Source organism: Melozone crissalis, unplaced genomic scaffold, assembly GCF_028551555.1.
Source record: "Melozone crissalis strain CALT ecotype California unplaced genomic scaffold, PUWL_Pcris_2 ptg000004l_1, whole genome shotgun sequence".
NCBI classification, from domain to species: domain Eukaryota; kingdom Metazoa; phylum Chordata; class Aves; order Passeriformes; family Passerellidae; genus Melozone; species Melozone crissalis.
This window is the reverse complement of record NW_026535782.1, coordinates 40,626,720-40,641,083: the sequence shown is the minus strand read 5'-3', so window position 1 is coordinate 40,641,083 and position 14,364 is coordinate 40,626,720. Positions and strand designations below refer to the sequence as shown.

General features: G+C 51.4%; 1 protein-coding gene across 3 annotated transcripts; it reads left to right on the top strand.

Moving 5' to 3' along the window:
• The first annotated feature begins 618 nt into the window (after positions 1 to 618).
• Positions 619 to 12,512, top strand: SEPTIN3 (septin 3). Of its 3 annotated transcripts, none has more exons than XM_054280021.1 (10): positions 619 to 877; positions 5,927 to 6,118; positions 6,373 to 6,501; positions 7,226 to 7,307; positions 7,684 to 7,821; positions 8,175 to 8,292; positions 8,736 to 8,831; positions 9,674 to 9,770; positions 10,243 to 10,294; positions 11,506 to 12,512. In XM_054280021.1, exons 1-10 carry the CDS (start codon positions 868 to 870, stop codon positions 11,639 to 11,641), a joined length of 1,050 nt encoding a protein of 349 aa, XP_054135996.1. In that variant the 5' UTR covers positions 619 to 867; the 3' UTR covers positions 11,642 to 12,512. The 3 variants fall into 3 exon arrangements, with proteins under 3 accessions (XP_054135996.1, XP_054136006.1, XP_054135987.1); XM_054280031.1 differs by having other exon boundaries at positions 620 to 755; positions 9,671 to 9,770; XM_054280012.1 differs by having other exon boundaries at positions 620 to 877; positions 9,671 to 9,770.
• The last annotated feature ends 1,852 nt before the right edge of the window (positions 12,513 to 14,364 follow it).

The window sequence follows — 14,364 nt, the reverse complement described above, 5'->3', positions numbered from 1 at the left end:
TGCCTGCCAGAGCACAGGGGGATGTGACCTGTGTACCCCAACATGGTCCAAGTGGGAGGACCTGTCCCTGCTCACCGCACACAGGCACACACAGGTTTGCACACACACGCACGCAGAGGGGACAGCGCTGGCTCTGCCTCTGCGCCTTGGGCTGTCAGCCAGCAATCACGGTGCTGGAGGAGAAAAGGTTTCTCTCACCTTCACAGCAAAGCTGAAGGGCAAATCGCTTTCGATGAACCAAAACATTCTCAGTTTCCTCCCTCTGGGAAAGCAGAAGGAGATTTTGCAATCCCCTGATCCTACGAAATACCTAGGGGCAAAGAGCGCCCTTTCTCAGCCCCGCCGGAACTAAGCTGTGAAGGGTTAAATATGCCCCTCCCTAAACAAGCAGAGATGCTGAAAAGGCTGGGGAATTGGGAGGGAAAAGGGCAAGAAAAGGCCTGGGGGGGGGTGTGGGTGTGCAGTGAGGGCCCCTCCAGGACACGGGGGCCCCATCGGCAGCGGCCCCTCCAGCCCGAGGCCATGCCCCCCCCGCAAGTCAGGGAGGCTGCCGGGGGCCTGGGATGGAGCCGGGGGCCTGGGATGGAGCCGGGGGAAGGTGCGCGGGGGGAGATTTTGCGGAGATGTTTAATATTCAGGTCACATGACGATGGCAGCAGGAGCAGCACCAGCATCCCCGCTCTGCTGAAATAGCCACTGGAGAAGGAAGGGAAGGAGAGAGGGGGGACAAGAGGACACAGGGAAGAAAGACAAAGGTAAAAGCAAGTGGAGCTTTGTAGCCCACCGTGCTGCTTCATCAGCGTCAGGCTAGAAAAGTGGGGGGAGACCCACCCCCTCGGGAGAGGATTCGGAGACAAAGGAAGCTTCATGTTCAAAGGTAGGATGCTCCAGGCTTGGCAGGGCTGGGCAACGCCAGAGGGACACCGCTGGGGCTTTTTGCGCAGGCATCCTCTGTGTGCCCCCACGCTGCCCAGCTCTGGGCATGGGGGAGGGATAACCCTGGAGGGCAGTGGGGGAAATCGGTCTCGGCTTTGTCTTTCCTCTGTTTGTTCTCCTTGTATGAAGGAGAAGGAGCAGGGCTGGTCGTGGTGCTGATGGGGAGTAGCTAGTGCCAGGCACTGCTTTGAAAGGAAGGGATAATCCAGCTGGGTAGTGCCACAGGCACCTGGCTTGTCCCTTGCCAGTGACAGGCAGTGGGGATGTGCTGTGCCTCTCCCTGAGCATCTGCACAGGAGCCAGCAGGCTTGCAGGCAGGGGCACAGGCAGCTGTGGTGGTGTGGCTGCCATGGTCCAGGGGTGCTCAGCATCCTCTCGCCGTGTGATACAGCTGTGGCACCCAGGGGGTGAGCTGGGACATGGGACAAGGATTGTATGGCTGGAGAGCAGCACCAAGGGCATGGCTGGGGCTGTGGTGGCTGGGCTGGGATGTGCCCAGCTCCTTCACCTCCAGCTTCTGCATCTCCAGAGAGGCTTCAGCACACGCTGCCCTAGATTTCACTGCAGCCGGGCTCTTGCCCAAGCCCTTTGCAGAGTGCTGAGGGGAAGAAAGGCTGCTGTCGGGAAGGCTGCAGCAGCCCAGAGGATTGGGGTGATCTTCAAGCCAGGAAAAAAGATCTGGTAAGGAGAATGGTTCTGTTCTGTACTCTGAGGTCAGGCAGTACATCCGGCAGGGCTCAGCCATTGCGCTGCACAGCTGAAAGAAATGCCCTGGGGTCATCACAGGAACTGAGGAGGGAAAGGCATTTTTCCAGTGGAGAGATGCTCAGTGCAGCACCTCTGTGGATCTGAAGCAAAGCAAGGAGCAGGTCCTGATGGCCATGAGCTCCAGGGAGGCTGTACTGCTGAAGCAGCTGCTTGCTTTCTTTCCTAGGAACCTGGCATCACCCTTTGAGGGCCTGCTTCTGCCAGCCACCTTCAGGTTTTGAACCCATTCCTCCTCCCTGTTCCTTGTCTACATGGAACAGGGAGGACGTCCAGAGCCAAATGGGTGGAAGGGGCTGGGGTGAGATGTGAGTGAGGATCACTGCCTCCAGCTGCAGAGGGACAACCTTGTGCTGCACCAGAGGAGAGCTGCAGCGAGGCCATCCATGTGTTATGTGAGGGTTAAATAGCTTTTCCTTGCTGGAAGCTGGTTTGTGGTGAGCACTGTTTGCAGCTCTCCCTCCCTCTTGCCAGACAAAGGATGGGAAGGCAGGGGGAGGGGATGCGACTGTATCTGGGTTATCAGGACATAGTAGATGTTGGTCCCCACTACCTGAGCCCCCAAGGGACCTGCAAGGCCACCTCTGTCCCCACACAGGTCCTGTGAACATCAGAGCACGAAGGGTGGTAGATCAGTGGTGGTGTCTGCTGCTGGCCACATATGCTGGCCTTCCAGGAGGAGGTTCTGGGGTGGATCAGTGGGTGTCAGAAGCAGGAGCTAGCTGGGACCATGGGGACCTCTCTGGGCACTCATTGTGGTTCTGCCTGTCCCTGCCTCAAAAGCTGTGCCGTCCCTTGATCCAGTCACATGGAGCATCTCCTGTGAGCCAGATAATATTCCCTAACAGCCCAACCCAGGGCCACCTCCTACCGGATCTGGGCAGCAGGGGGGGCATCACCAGCTACAGCCCTCTTAAATGAGCTTCTCTTAGCACACAGAACAAAGCAGCAGGGAAAAGGGGGGCCTTGTAAACAGCATATGTAAGTGGTTAACCTTGGCTAGCCCTCTATTCATTATCAGCTGTGCTGGCTGTAGTGCCCTCTCACTGAGTCATTACAGGGGACAGCTGCAAGGGCTACTGGATGAGCCCAGGACACAGAATGCCACCCCTTGATCAGCCACTCAGTGTGCTCAGGGGGCTAGAACCATTAGCTTTAGTGCACATAAAACAGAACCACTCCCAGGAGAGCAGGCAGGCATGTTTCATGTCTCAGGGACAGCTCTGATCCTGGTTTTGCACAGCCCAGCAGGCTGTTCCTCAGCTGGCTCCTTGAATTAATCTGTGGGAGGCAAAAGGTGAAAAGTCATGTGCAGAAAGATGAACCCTGGGCAAATTTCTGCAAAATGGGGCCTTCCCTGCCTGAGGCTGTATGGGAAGGAACCCCACACAGAGAAGAAGGCAAATGACCTAGAGGAGAAAAGCAGATGGCTTTCGCCTGGTCTCAGGGTTTTCTATAGCTGCCCAAGAACCTGAATCTGAAATATCTACCCTAGTCACTGCAAGCTCCTGGCTCCAACACTGAAGCTTGCAAAGGAATGGTCTTGCATTATCATGTCCACAGCAGTTAGCAACATCTCCTGGCTCTGGGCGAGGCTTTCCTTGGTGAGATTGAGGGATGAATTATGAACCTCTTAGTGAGCCTTGAGGCTGACAGCAAATTCCCTCCTTCCTCTTCCCTGTGTAAGAACAAGGGTTGAAGGAATAAAGGAGAGGGTGACAGATTCCCTGAGGACAAGCTACCACCCAGGCACTGAAAGGGTCACAGCCCACATGACCCCTGTTCTGCACCCATCCCATGCAGCTGCTCAGCTGGGCTTTCTTTCCATCTTGACCTGTTCCCTTCTACCTTTGGAGTTTATTTGCCCCCATTTCTCCAGTAGCCAAGTGCCTCACTGGGGCCACAGCCCCCTGGCCCTAATTCCCTCATTGTTCTGTTTCTCTCTCTTCTCCCACTCTTAGGGCTAGGTAGGAGCCCAGCAGGGCTGTGTGGGGTGTATGTGGAGAACGCTGCAGCAGCAAAAGGGACACAGCACAGCCACACAACCATACAGGATATAGATGATGTGGGCAGCCTGGCAGAGTGAGTAAAGGGTAGGGTGCAGGAGAACTGGCTGGCCTGGCCCCCTGTGCTGTACCAGAGAGATGGGCTTTCCTGGCTCACATCAGCTTTGATAAATCTGAAAAAAGACAACGGGAGCCTCAAGGGATGCTTTGTCAGCAGGAAAGGCACATACTAGTTGTGATGGGTGTGAGAGAGGATTGCAGCTGAGAAGCACTTGGTGTGGCAGGCTGCCTCCTCCAGCAGCTGCCTGGCAGCGTGAGGTGCTCCAAATTGCCAGTCTGACTCAAGCCAATGGTCCATCTTGTGCTCTGGTTGCCCCAGGGTGCTGCTCGCTGCTTCAGGAGAGGCTGATGATAGTTCAGGGTGCCTTCACTCGGTGGGGAAAAGCAGGAGGGGGGCCATCCTGCCACTGACCTCTCCTGTGTGGGCAAGGTGGAACAGAGGTGGCACAAGAGCCTTCAGATGTTACCCACAGTGCTGTACATGAGTGGCTGTGCTACCATCGTCTCACACAGGGGAAAACTCACTCCTTCTCCCAGTTTAATATAAAAGACTTCCGAAGCGGTGAAAAGGAGCTGGGTGGAGGCACCCTTCCCCCTGTCAAGGGTGACCCTTCCACAATGTCTTTCCTTAGCACGTGACAGTGGAATATTACAGCTTATAAGAAATGTAAAATCTTCACTGTGTAAAGGAGCCCTTGTGTCAGCACCGGAGCTTTTATGTGGGAGTGCCAGGCAGGGTCCTCATTCAGCCATGGAGCCTGCTCCAGCCTAACCCTGTCCTTGAACAAAATCTCTCTGACCTCTTCTCAGTCTGTCTCTGCCTGGCTTGACTAAGCTGTGACAGGAACCCCAGATTGGTGCCATCAATTTCACCAGTCCAGTGACTTCTGAGTCATTTTCCTTGTGAAGAGGGGCATGTGTCACCACCAAATGGCAGTTGCCTGCCTAGCCGCTCATGTTCTTTTCTGCTGCCAGTGGATTCTGATAAGTGGAGAAAAAAACCTCTGCCAACATGATGGAAAGGGATAATTTAGTGTGAGATACTTGAACTGAAGTGGCATCCAAAACAAATGAAGTACTTACCAAGCAAAAATGCATTCTGTCTCTATCCTGGAAAAATAACCCTCTAATGAGACAAAGCATGGGGGAGTCAAGTAATTAGAGTGGGAGAACCTCTAGTTTGCAGCTGGCTTGTATATGAAAGGTATTTGATTCCTATCCCCTTCATCTTCCTTTCCAGATTCATCCCTCATGCCTGCCTTCCCCACCAATTAGAGCTTTTCTTCCATGCCCTGTCCTCTCCCAACCTCCGCTTCCTCCCAGCGGGTGGGAGCTACTCATTAATGAGACAGAGATAAATGGGCGAGGCCTGCCCCTAGCAATGTGTGCCATCACCCAAAAAAGGGTCAGGGAGGCTGGAAAGCCCTCAGGGTTTTCTTTTCACCCGATTGTTTTACGTGGAAGAAGTGAGGAAGCAGAGATGAGGAGGGAAAGATGCAGATAATTAATTTTCTGATCATGATGATTAGTTTCTTGAGTATGACAAAAACTATTGGTCGATGGATGGGAGGCAAGCACAGAGATTATGGCCAGGCTTTCACTTCCACCACTGTCTTCCTCTGAGGAATTCAGCCTGTGCACCACAGCCAGTAATGTGGCCACCCCTGGCAAGGGCCAAGCATGCAAGTCCTCATGGTACATCCCAAACTCTGTTTCAATGCCAGGACTTGACACATAATTTTTTTAAGTCTGTTCCATCACAAATTTTATGGTGAACTTGGAGGGGCAAAACACTGACGATCCTGTTGAGAACCAGGAGACAAAAATAAGGAGACACACCTGGAACTTTGTGCACCTGATTATCAGCCCAGCCATCCTTGCTGCCCCTGCTCCTGCTGTTTGGAGGGAGCCATCAATACACTACATTCTCAATGAAACCCCCTTCACCTCCTCATCTGGAGTGGGACACAGAAGAGTGTGCTGGAAACTCAAGTAGATGTTTCTCCATTATGAGCCTTACCACTAAAATCTTGACATTCACTTATCCTCAGTAGCCCTTGAAAAGAATGCTCAGTGCTGCCCTCAGCCCCTGTGACAGAGAAGCAAGGAGGCTGTTGTTACACCTCCATGATGATTTTTCAATCTTTGTCCCCATGCAGGACCAGTGGACAGCAAAAACGAAGCAGCCATGTCTGAGCTGGTGCCAGAGCCACGACAAAAACCAGTCGTACCAATGAAGCCCATGGGCATCAACACCAGCTTGCTGGGCTACATCGGTATCGACACCATCATTGAGCAGATGCGCAAGAAAACCATGAAGACAGGTTTCGACTTCAACATCATGGTTGTAGGTAGGCAGAGACCAGCTGAGGAACTGGGAACCATGGCCAGGGACTGTCCCAGGGACTGAAGCCAGGTGGGAGAGCAAGCCCTGTGGGGAGGGCACGAGGGAGCAGGCAGAAGTTGCTCTGAGGGAAAACAGAGCCTGCACAAGGCAAGGAGACACCTCCAGCCTCTTCCCCTGCCAGTCTGGCTGTGTTCCTTGGGCCTGCTGTCATCACCAGGCTGTGGCAAATGTCACAAGCTTCCTCTCTGCAATCCTCAGGTCAGAGTGGACTGGGAAAGTCAACGCTGGTAAACACCCTCTTCAAATCCCAGGTGAGCCGCAAATCTTCAGGCTGGAACCGGGAGGAGAAGATCCCCAAGACAGTGGAGATCAAAGCCATTGGGCACGGTAAGAGCTAGGCTGCTGGGGTGGAGGCAATACTGATGCCTCAGCATAGTCTTGCAGAAGATCCCAGCAGTCTATGCAAAGAGTTCTTTGGTATTAGGCAGCTCTTTCTCCATAGGAAGCTAAAGCACAGTTTTAGATGGCCTCAGAGACAGAAAAGGCTTTTCTTAAACTGAAAAGCCCCTGATGCCACAGACAAAAGTGAGGGGTAGACAAATAGAGAGGCTTCATCACCTAAGACATTAGTCTGCAGTTGTGGATTAAGCCTTGCTGTAAGTCATGTTCACCTGCATTTACATTTGATAAGCTACACAAGTTGCATTGTTGGGTCCCATCCCAAGCCTGGTAGTGCAGAGCTCCTCACAAAGCATCAGCACAACTCCTGTGGTGGTGCAGGGTAATGAGCATCTCAGATTCAGGATGATGCATTAGAGGGGAGAAGTTGTGTTAGGGTAGGTACTACCTTTGGGCCACAGACTGAGCACAAATCCATTTTCCTGTGACAGAGTGATGTAAGGTGGCTTTTGTGTAGATATTACCAAAATCTGGGGTCAGACATGGAAATGAGGGTCACAACTGTTGAGGCATGACACAAGCTGGTCTGGTTATGCTTGCTGGGCAGGGACGAGGGCACAGCTCTCTTGTTCCCTTGTGGGACACAAACACATGTTTCATGACAGAGCAGGTCCCCAGGGAGGAGTATGATTGTTTGCAATTTTTCCCCCAGTCATTGAAGAAGGTGGTGTCAAAATGAAGCTGACAGTGATTGACACACCTGGATTTGGAGACCAGATCAACAATGAGAACTGGTGAGTTTTAAAAGGTCAAGGCCTTGTGTCCCAGAAAGGGATGAAGTTAAGATGGTATATGAGTGACTGTCATCTGCTTGGCCCTTGAAAGCATCTGGGATCCTATTGCACTTGGGGACTAATAATGGGGCTGTGGGACTGTGAAACCATGGGTCTGTGTGTGTGACTGGGGGTATGCACATATTACACGGTGAGTGCTTATTTCTGTGGCCAGTTACAGAAACTCTTAATCATCTGTGCTGATGGCGAGATGCTTCAGGTGGATTTTTTTTTTATGCCTGAGACTGCTTTGCTCCTGTCAGAGCTGGGAACACTGTGGGCAGGAACACGAGGAGATTTGTACCAGTCTATTCATCTCTCTTTCCCACTTTAACAGCTGGGAGCCTATTGAGAAATACATCAACGAGCAATATGAAAAGTTTTTGAAAGAGGAGGTGAATATTGCAAGGAAGAAACGAATTCCAGACACGCGCGTGCACTGCTGCCTCTACTTCATCTCCCCTACAGGGCACTCGTACGTACACTGCCCCTTGTCCTTCCTCCAGCCCTTGGTACCTCTGTGCCAGATACACACCCTACACTGCTGCACCTCAGACATGGATCCAGCAGGACTGGGCACTGTTTAGCCTAACTTTGGGAGCTGTGGGGCTTGAAAGGGTCTAAGCTTACAAGAGCGGGAGAAATGCCACTGTAGTTTTTGGGAGAGGGCAGAATGGATGGGAAGAAGGAGATGAGAACATGGTGGCACCAAGCAGTGTATGTACAAGGGAGGGTTCACTGGTGGCCTGGTTCTTGGACAGTCATTAGGATGAACGGCTGGGAGGATAAAAAGTGACCCCTTCCATCTTGTTCCTTCTTGGGCTGCAGCTTGCGGCCTTTGGACCTGGAGTTCATGAAACATCTCAGCAAGGTAGTGAACATCATCCCAGTTATTGCTAAGGCTGACACCATGACCTTGGAGGAGAAGACCGAATTCAAACAAAGAGTGAGTATCTCCTCTTCTGGATGGGATCCTTCCCTGCACTGGCTTGGAGGTGGGAGAAATGAGTGGTATCCTTCTTCCTGGGATTGCAGTGCAGTCCCCAGGGTGTGCACAGAGTCCAGCGCTGGGTTGTTGGGTTAAGTCCTAAAGATGCTGCTGTTTACATCTCTGAGGGCATCTGTTAGAGAAGGAAGAAGTGTGTGTATCCTTGTGATGTCTTGTGATATGTTCTGTCATGGGAACTGGAGAGCCAGACAAGTAACTGAGGTTGGGAAACAGCCTCATCATTGCTGCCTTGTGTTCTCGCTTTACCGTGCACTTCCTTGGGACAATCCCTCCAGCTTCTGCCCCCTGGAAGGATGTCCCAGATGTGTTTGCCTGGCCTTGCCAACTGCCTTCCCTTCAGGTTTGTGCTGCTTTGTGCTCCAAAATGTCTTTCTGATTAGGTGCGCAAGGAACTAGAAGTAAATGGGATTGAGTTTTATCCCCAGAAAGAATTTGATGAGGACTTGGAGGATAAAACAGAGAACGACAAAATCAGGGTAGGAAACATTTTATTGTGGGAGGGGAAGGGTGGATGAGGAGGGCACCACATTTTGTTCTGCACTTCAGCATTATTGCCCTCACACATAAGAAATAAACTGCTTTTTAATCTCCATTTCTGTGGTAATTGCAGTCTCTTTGCAGGGATATCTGTAATGTAAAGAAGAGTAAAGCAGCAGTGAACAGCTGCACAACCCAATGGATTGCAGAGTCTCCTGCTTTCTGTGCTCTGGAAACAGATAATTTCTCCCTGCGCTTAGAGATATCTGGGTCCCCAATAGCTTCACCTACTGTCCTACTTCCCTGGAAAGCTGCATACTTACTGCATTTCTGGCTTTCCTCGGTATATTCCAGCCATTAAACTTGCTGAATGTTCATGGGGCTTATGGGGAAGGATTATTTGAGTCCCATCTTTCTATTGTAAAGAACTACAAATCTGTCAAGAAATACTCACCTTGAACTATATATATGAGCATCTCTGGGCTGACAGACCCTCTGTTGGTTATGCTAAGGTACTTCTCTGGTGATCCCCCTCCTCAGAAATGCTGGAGATAGGTGCAGAAAAGCTCCGCCCCAACTCCGGAGCCCTTGGCACTGCTCCAAGCTATCCACACAGCTTGTTGGGGTGCAAGAACACCTGGAAAGCAAGAGTCCAGAATTCTAGGGAGAGCACTGAGGGGTGAAAAGGACAGCCAGTGAAGTTTTGCTCTGGAGAATCTCTTCCCTTAGAGAAGGCCTTGTGTTTGTTGAGCTGAGAGGTGGAAAGGTGGATGGGGAACCATGGTGGTACTGGTCTCTGGAATGGGTTCAATGGATCTTTCCACGTGTCTCTCCCCAGCAGGAAAGCATGCCCTTTGCAGTAGTGGGCAGTGACAAGGAGTACCAAGTGAATGGCAAAAGAGTCCTGGGCAGGAAAACACCTTGGGGAATCATTGAAGGTAAAAAACCCTTGCTTATGGGAGCTGAAAGTATTGTCTGCAGATCACAGTAATAGACAAGGGGCCAGATAGCATGTCCTGTGGCTACCTTCCCATCCCATTTGTGACAAACTGCTTGAAACCAGCCAAAAGGAGAATTCTCAAATACCTGTGCCAGGAGGGAACTGCCATGGTCAATATGGTGCCACTGTCACCACCTGGCAGAAGCTGGAGCCACTCTGAACACCATGATGTGTGAAGCTAAGCTCCTGAGGTTGTCTTGGTTTTCAAATGAAAATTCATGTGTGACTGCTCTTAGTGTGTCTCCCCAATGCTCGACAGTGTGGCGTTCAGACAACTGTCTGTCCTTTCTGAAGTATGCAAGCTCTACCCACTTGGAACCTGTCCCCATGGAAGTGACTTTCCCATGCTCTGTGTCCACAAAGGGGCTGTTGAAAAAATCAAATGTAACAATTGCTTGCTTTCTTTTCAGTGGAAAACCTCAATCACTGTGAATTTGCCCTACTTCGAGATTTTGTCATCAGGTAAGGTCATGGTCATGCACCAGTTTGCTCTTGAGGAGCTGGGAGTCTTCCTGAGATCCAGTCAGAATTAAATAGCCCCCACTAAAAGGGAAATAAAGTAAATTTCAGGCAGTGAAAGCTTATGTGGTGTAGGGTTGGATTGAGTTAAGAGGTAGATATTCTAGTGCCTCTCTTAGTGGCACTGTGTCAGGTAGGTGCTAGTTTTCATGTATGAGCTGGATGCCAGGAAAAAACCAGGTTACTACCACCCCTCTCAAGGTTGCAAAAACTCCCATTAAGGAAGTTTAAAAAAAAAATCCCTTCTGGTTGCAAAAACTTTTATTTGCTGCTGACAACAGGTCAGTAATAAAGAGGTCACTACCACATCCTAGACTGTGTTTCCTTCCAGGTTGAAGGATGTGCTGGAACATCTCAGCTGGAAGTGAAAATCTTCCTATTTCAATAGCTTTCATTGTCCTGTCTTATTTCTAGTCTGTTTCATGAAGCTGCCTCAGCACAGATTCTGCAGGAGAGCTGTAGATTCAGGGTGACCTTTCTTCCCTATAAAAAGAAACACAGTTCAAAATCAAAGCCCTGTGGCTAATTCCACTTGTGGGTATGGTGCAATTGAGACATTTGGCCAGGTACAATGCTTTGACATCACCCTACTTTCCTCTTTTTGTTTTGTAATACCTTCTGCAGCAGAGCTGCTTTTCCAAAGTCTTTCAGTAAAAACATCCTACCCAAATGATCATCACAAAGCCTGTAACAATCCAAGCCCCCAGGCTGTGAGTGGAGGTCAGGGATGATACTCACAGCAGCATTCTGCAGCTTATGATCTGCAGTGAACCTGATACACCTCCTGTTGCTTCCTTGCCTCACCACTGCTTCAGATAAGCCCCAGTCTGCTCTGACACACCAGGAGGGCCAGTGGCTGGGCCAGTTGCACAGGTGAGAGAAGGGCAGAGCACTGGCAAGCACAGCCAGGAACTTCAGCCCACGTCCTGCATCCTGCCTGTGTGTTCTCAAATGCTGATGCTCTAGCTCTCAGTTGTGTACGATGGCACCCATGCTATCCATACAGAAAGACGGGCAACAATAATTAGCTAAACTGACTGACTGAAAAAATCTTCCATCTATTTGGGGAATAAAATTATCATCAGAAGAATAATACTTACTGTTCTGATATTGGCTATGATATCCTCTTTCCCAACCCACTTTGTCCCCTGCAGGACCCACCTTCAGGACCTAAAAGAAGTGACCCACAACATCCACTATGAGACCTACAGGGCCAAACGGCTGAATGACAACGGAGGGCTGCCCCCCATGACTGTGGAGACAGAGGAAAACCACGAAAGTAACCTGTGAAAGAGCCTCCCCCTCCATGGTCACTGGTGACTCTGGCCAGACAACCCATCCCTGCTACCCCTGACTCAGCCACGGGCCTGTCTCTGCAGCACGTGGGAGTGAGAGGATGCGAGTGTGAGTGTGCGGCGTGCGTGTGCCTCCCTGTGTGCCAGATAGGGACAGGGCATCCCCCCGGCCCTCCCAGAGTGTCCCCATCCTTGGTCTGCTTGTGCACAGTGCACTGTCCCCCAGCTTCCCTGCTCTCCTTCCTGTGTCTCAGCTGTGTATCTTGTCTGGGGGAAATAGTGGTGGGGGGGAAGGATTTCTAGGGGTGTGGATTTTGGAGGGGGGAGGTGTGAGGCATGCTATAGTCCTGTTTTTATCACTTGGACACAAGGCAAGGAGAGACTCTGGGAGAGATGGTGGAGTCAATGCATGCATGTTTCAAGAGATGCCAGCAGAGATTTCTCTTGGATCTTCCATGGGTGTAAAGGCAGCTGGTTGGTCTGAGGGCATGGTGGCCTGGCAATTAATCCCCTTTTCTTGCTGTGGCTTCCCAAGGGAAAATGACAGCTTGGAACAGGGTAGATGAGAGAAGACTGGCACTGTTTTGTGGTTCAGAGCAAGTGACTGGTGGGAGGAGACAGAATTAGTTCTTGGCCTGTAGCATCTGTTTGAGAAGCATCAAAGTACTTGGGGAAAATGGATATATTTTCCAAAAGAAGCAAAACCCGGGGGGAAAGAACGTGTTCCTGCTGCAGAGGATGCATTTGCCCTGCCCAGCAAGAAGGTCAAAAGCCATGCTTGTGTCACAGGCATTCGACTCTGTGCAGATCAGACCAAGCTGTGCTGGGGTCACCCCATGCCCCTGCTGCAGTGGTCTCTCTCCAGCAGCACCTGGCCAAACCCTTCCCCACAGATGGCCCCGCTGCTGTGTGAGCACAGGGAGGACAGTGCCACAGCGGGTCCCTGCTGGGACCCCCCCCCAGGGACAGCTCCACTCAGCATAGCACCTTGGGGATCTTGGAGGAGTGCAAACAGCCATGGATTGAGAAGCACTGGGCCAGGGTGGGGCACAAGAGACACCTCTTCCCCATTCTCCTCATTGAAATGGCTGCATTTGCTACTGTAGCAGTGCTGTTCCTCTGCTCTCCTACTGCGCCATCTCCTCCTCCACTCCTGTGCTTTTGTCCTCATTCCCTTTTAGCCCTCCGTAGCTTTCTTCCTTCTTTTCTTTCCTGTTTTTTATCCTTTAAGTCTCTCCTTCATTTCTCCAAGTACTTGAATATTTCTCTTCTCCAGGCTGTTTCCTCCTTCTCCCAAGCTCTCACACCTTCTTAACAATGTGCTTTTGTGTCCTGTTCAGAAGCTTTTGTTTTACCTTTCCCTGGAGGGGATGGGGAGGGAAGGCAAAGACCTGTGAGCAGAAAGAGGCCCAGTCTGGGTGTCCCTGAGCGAGGTCAAAAGTGTCAGGGCTGTCTGGGCAGAAGGAAGGAGGGGAGAAGACCAGAGATGTCCTGAGGCTGGCAGTGTCTGCCTGTCTCTGCATGTCACATGGCTGGCAGGGACTGTCCCCTCCAGGAGAGTTGCCAGCCACACTTGGAATGCCATGGCCTGGCACCCAGCAGGGGGAAGAGCAGGGCTTGGGATGGGGGTTGGAAAGGCTGGCACTGGAGGGAGGAGGAAGAAAACAGCAAATGAGCAGCAGAGGAGGACTCAAGTCAAACTTGATGTTGGTTGATGGAGCTGTGTGGGTGCTGGGGCTGGCAGTGGGGGTCTCCAAGCCTTAGCAAAACTGTCAGGAGCATGTGTCCATCGTGTGGCTTTCTCTGGTGCTGTCACTGCAAAGCAAAGATTCTCTTCACTCTCACTCCCACCTGTCCACACCAATCAGCCATTCTCAGCAGCACTGGGACGTGAGGGCCATTCCTGCACTTCCACGTCCTTTCCCCACCCACGCTCACAGCTCCTGGTGTTCCTGTATGCAGTGTGTGCGTGCAGCCTTGCACACCCTCCCCCTGCACCAGGCTCTTTGGTCCTGCAGGGAGCAGGAGCCTTGTCCCCGGTGCCAGCAGCCATTCCATGGACCCCTTCAGAGACCACCTGGCCATGCTGCCACCCATGCTGCCACACAGCTGGCCCTGCTCAGCCCGAGGACATCAAAGACGTGAACCTCGTCAAAGACACTGCCAGGGCTCTGCTTCTTCACAGCACAGAAGCACGAAGCCACGTCTCATCCCTTCACCCTGGGCTACAGAATAGTAATCTTTATGACTTCTGGGCCCAGCCAGGGGTTAGGGCATGGACACAATGCTGCCCTGCCTAAAGAGAGCAAAGCAGACCCACGCAACAGAAGAGAGACTTTCCTTTGCCTGCAATGTGGATTTCAAGGACAAGGTTGTGTGTTTTGCCCTATAGGTTTAAGAATTTTTATTTCTTTGTAATAACGTGGTTTTTACACCCTGCTCTGTAATTTCTTGTCGGATCATAGACTACTTTTAAATGATCCGTACAAGCTGTGAGAAAAACATGCTCAGGTACTCCTCACTGCCATCTGCTCATGCCGATATCCTACCAGGAAGTCTACAAACGGCAAATACAAAAAATAAAAAATCCCACGTGGCATGACAATGGGAGATACTGTTGGGAAGAAGCCTCTGTGAATGGATAAGCTGCGAAAAGTCTGAATCGAGCGCCACCAGCTGAGTTCCAGGATGACCACAGCAAGTCAGCTCTTCCCCTGA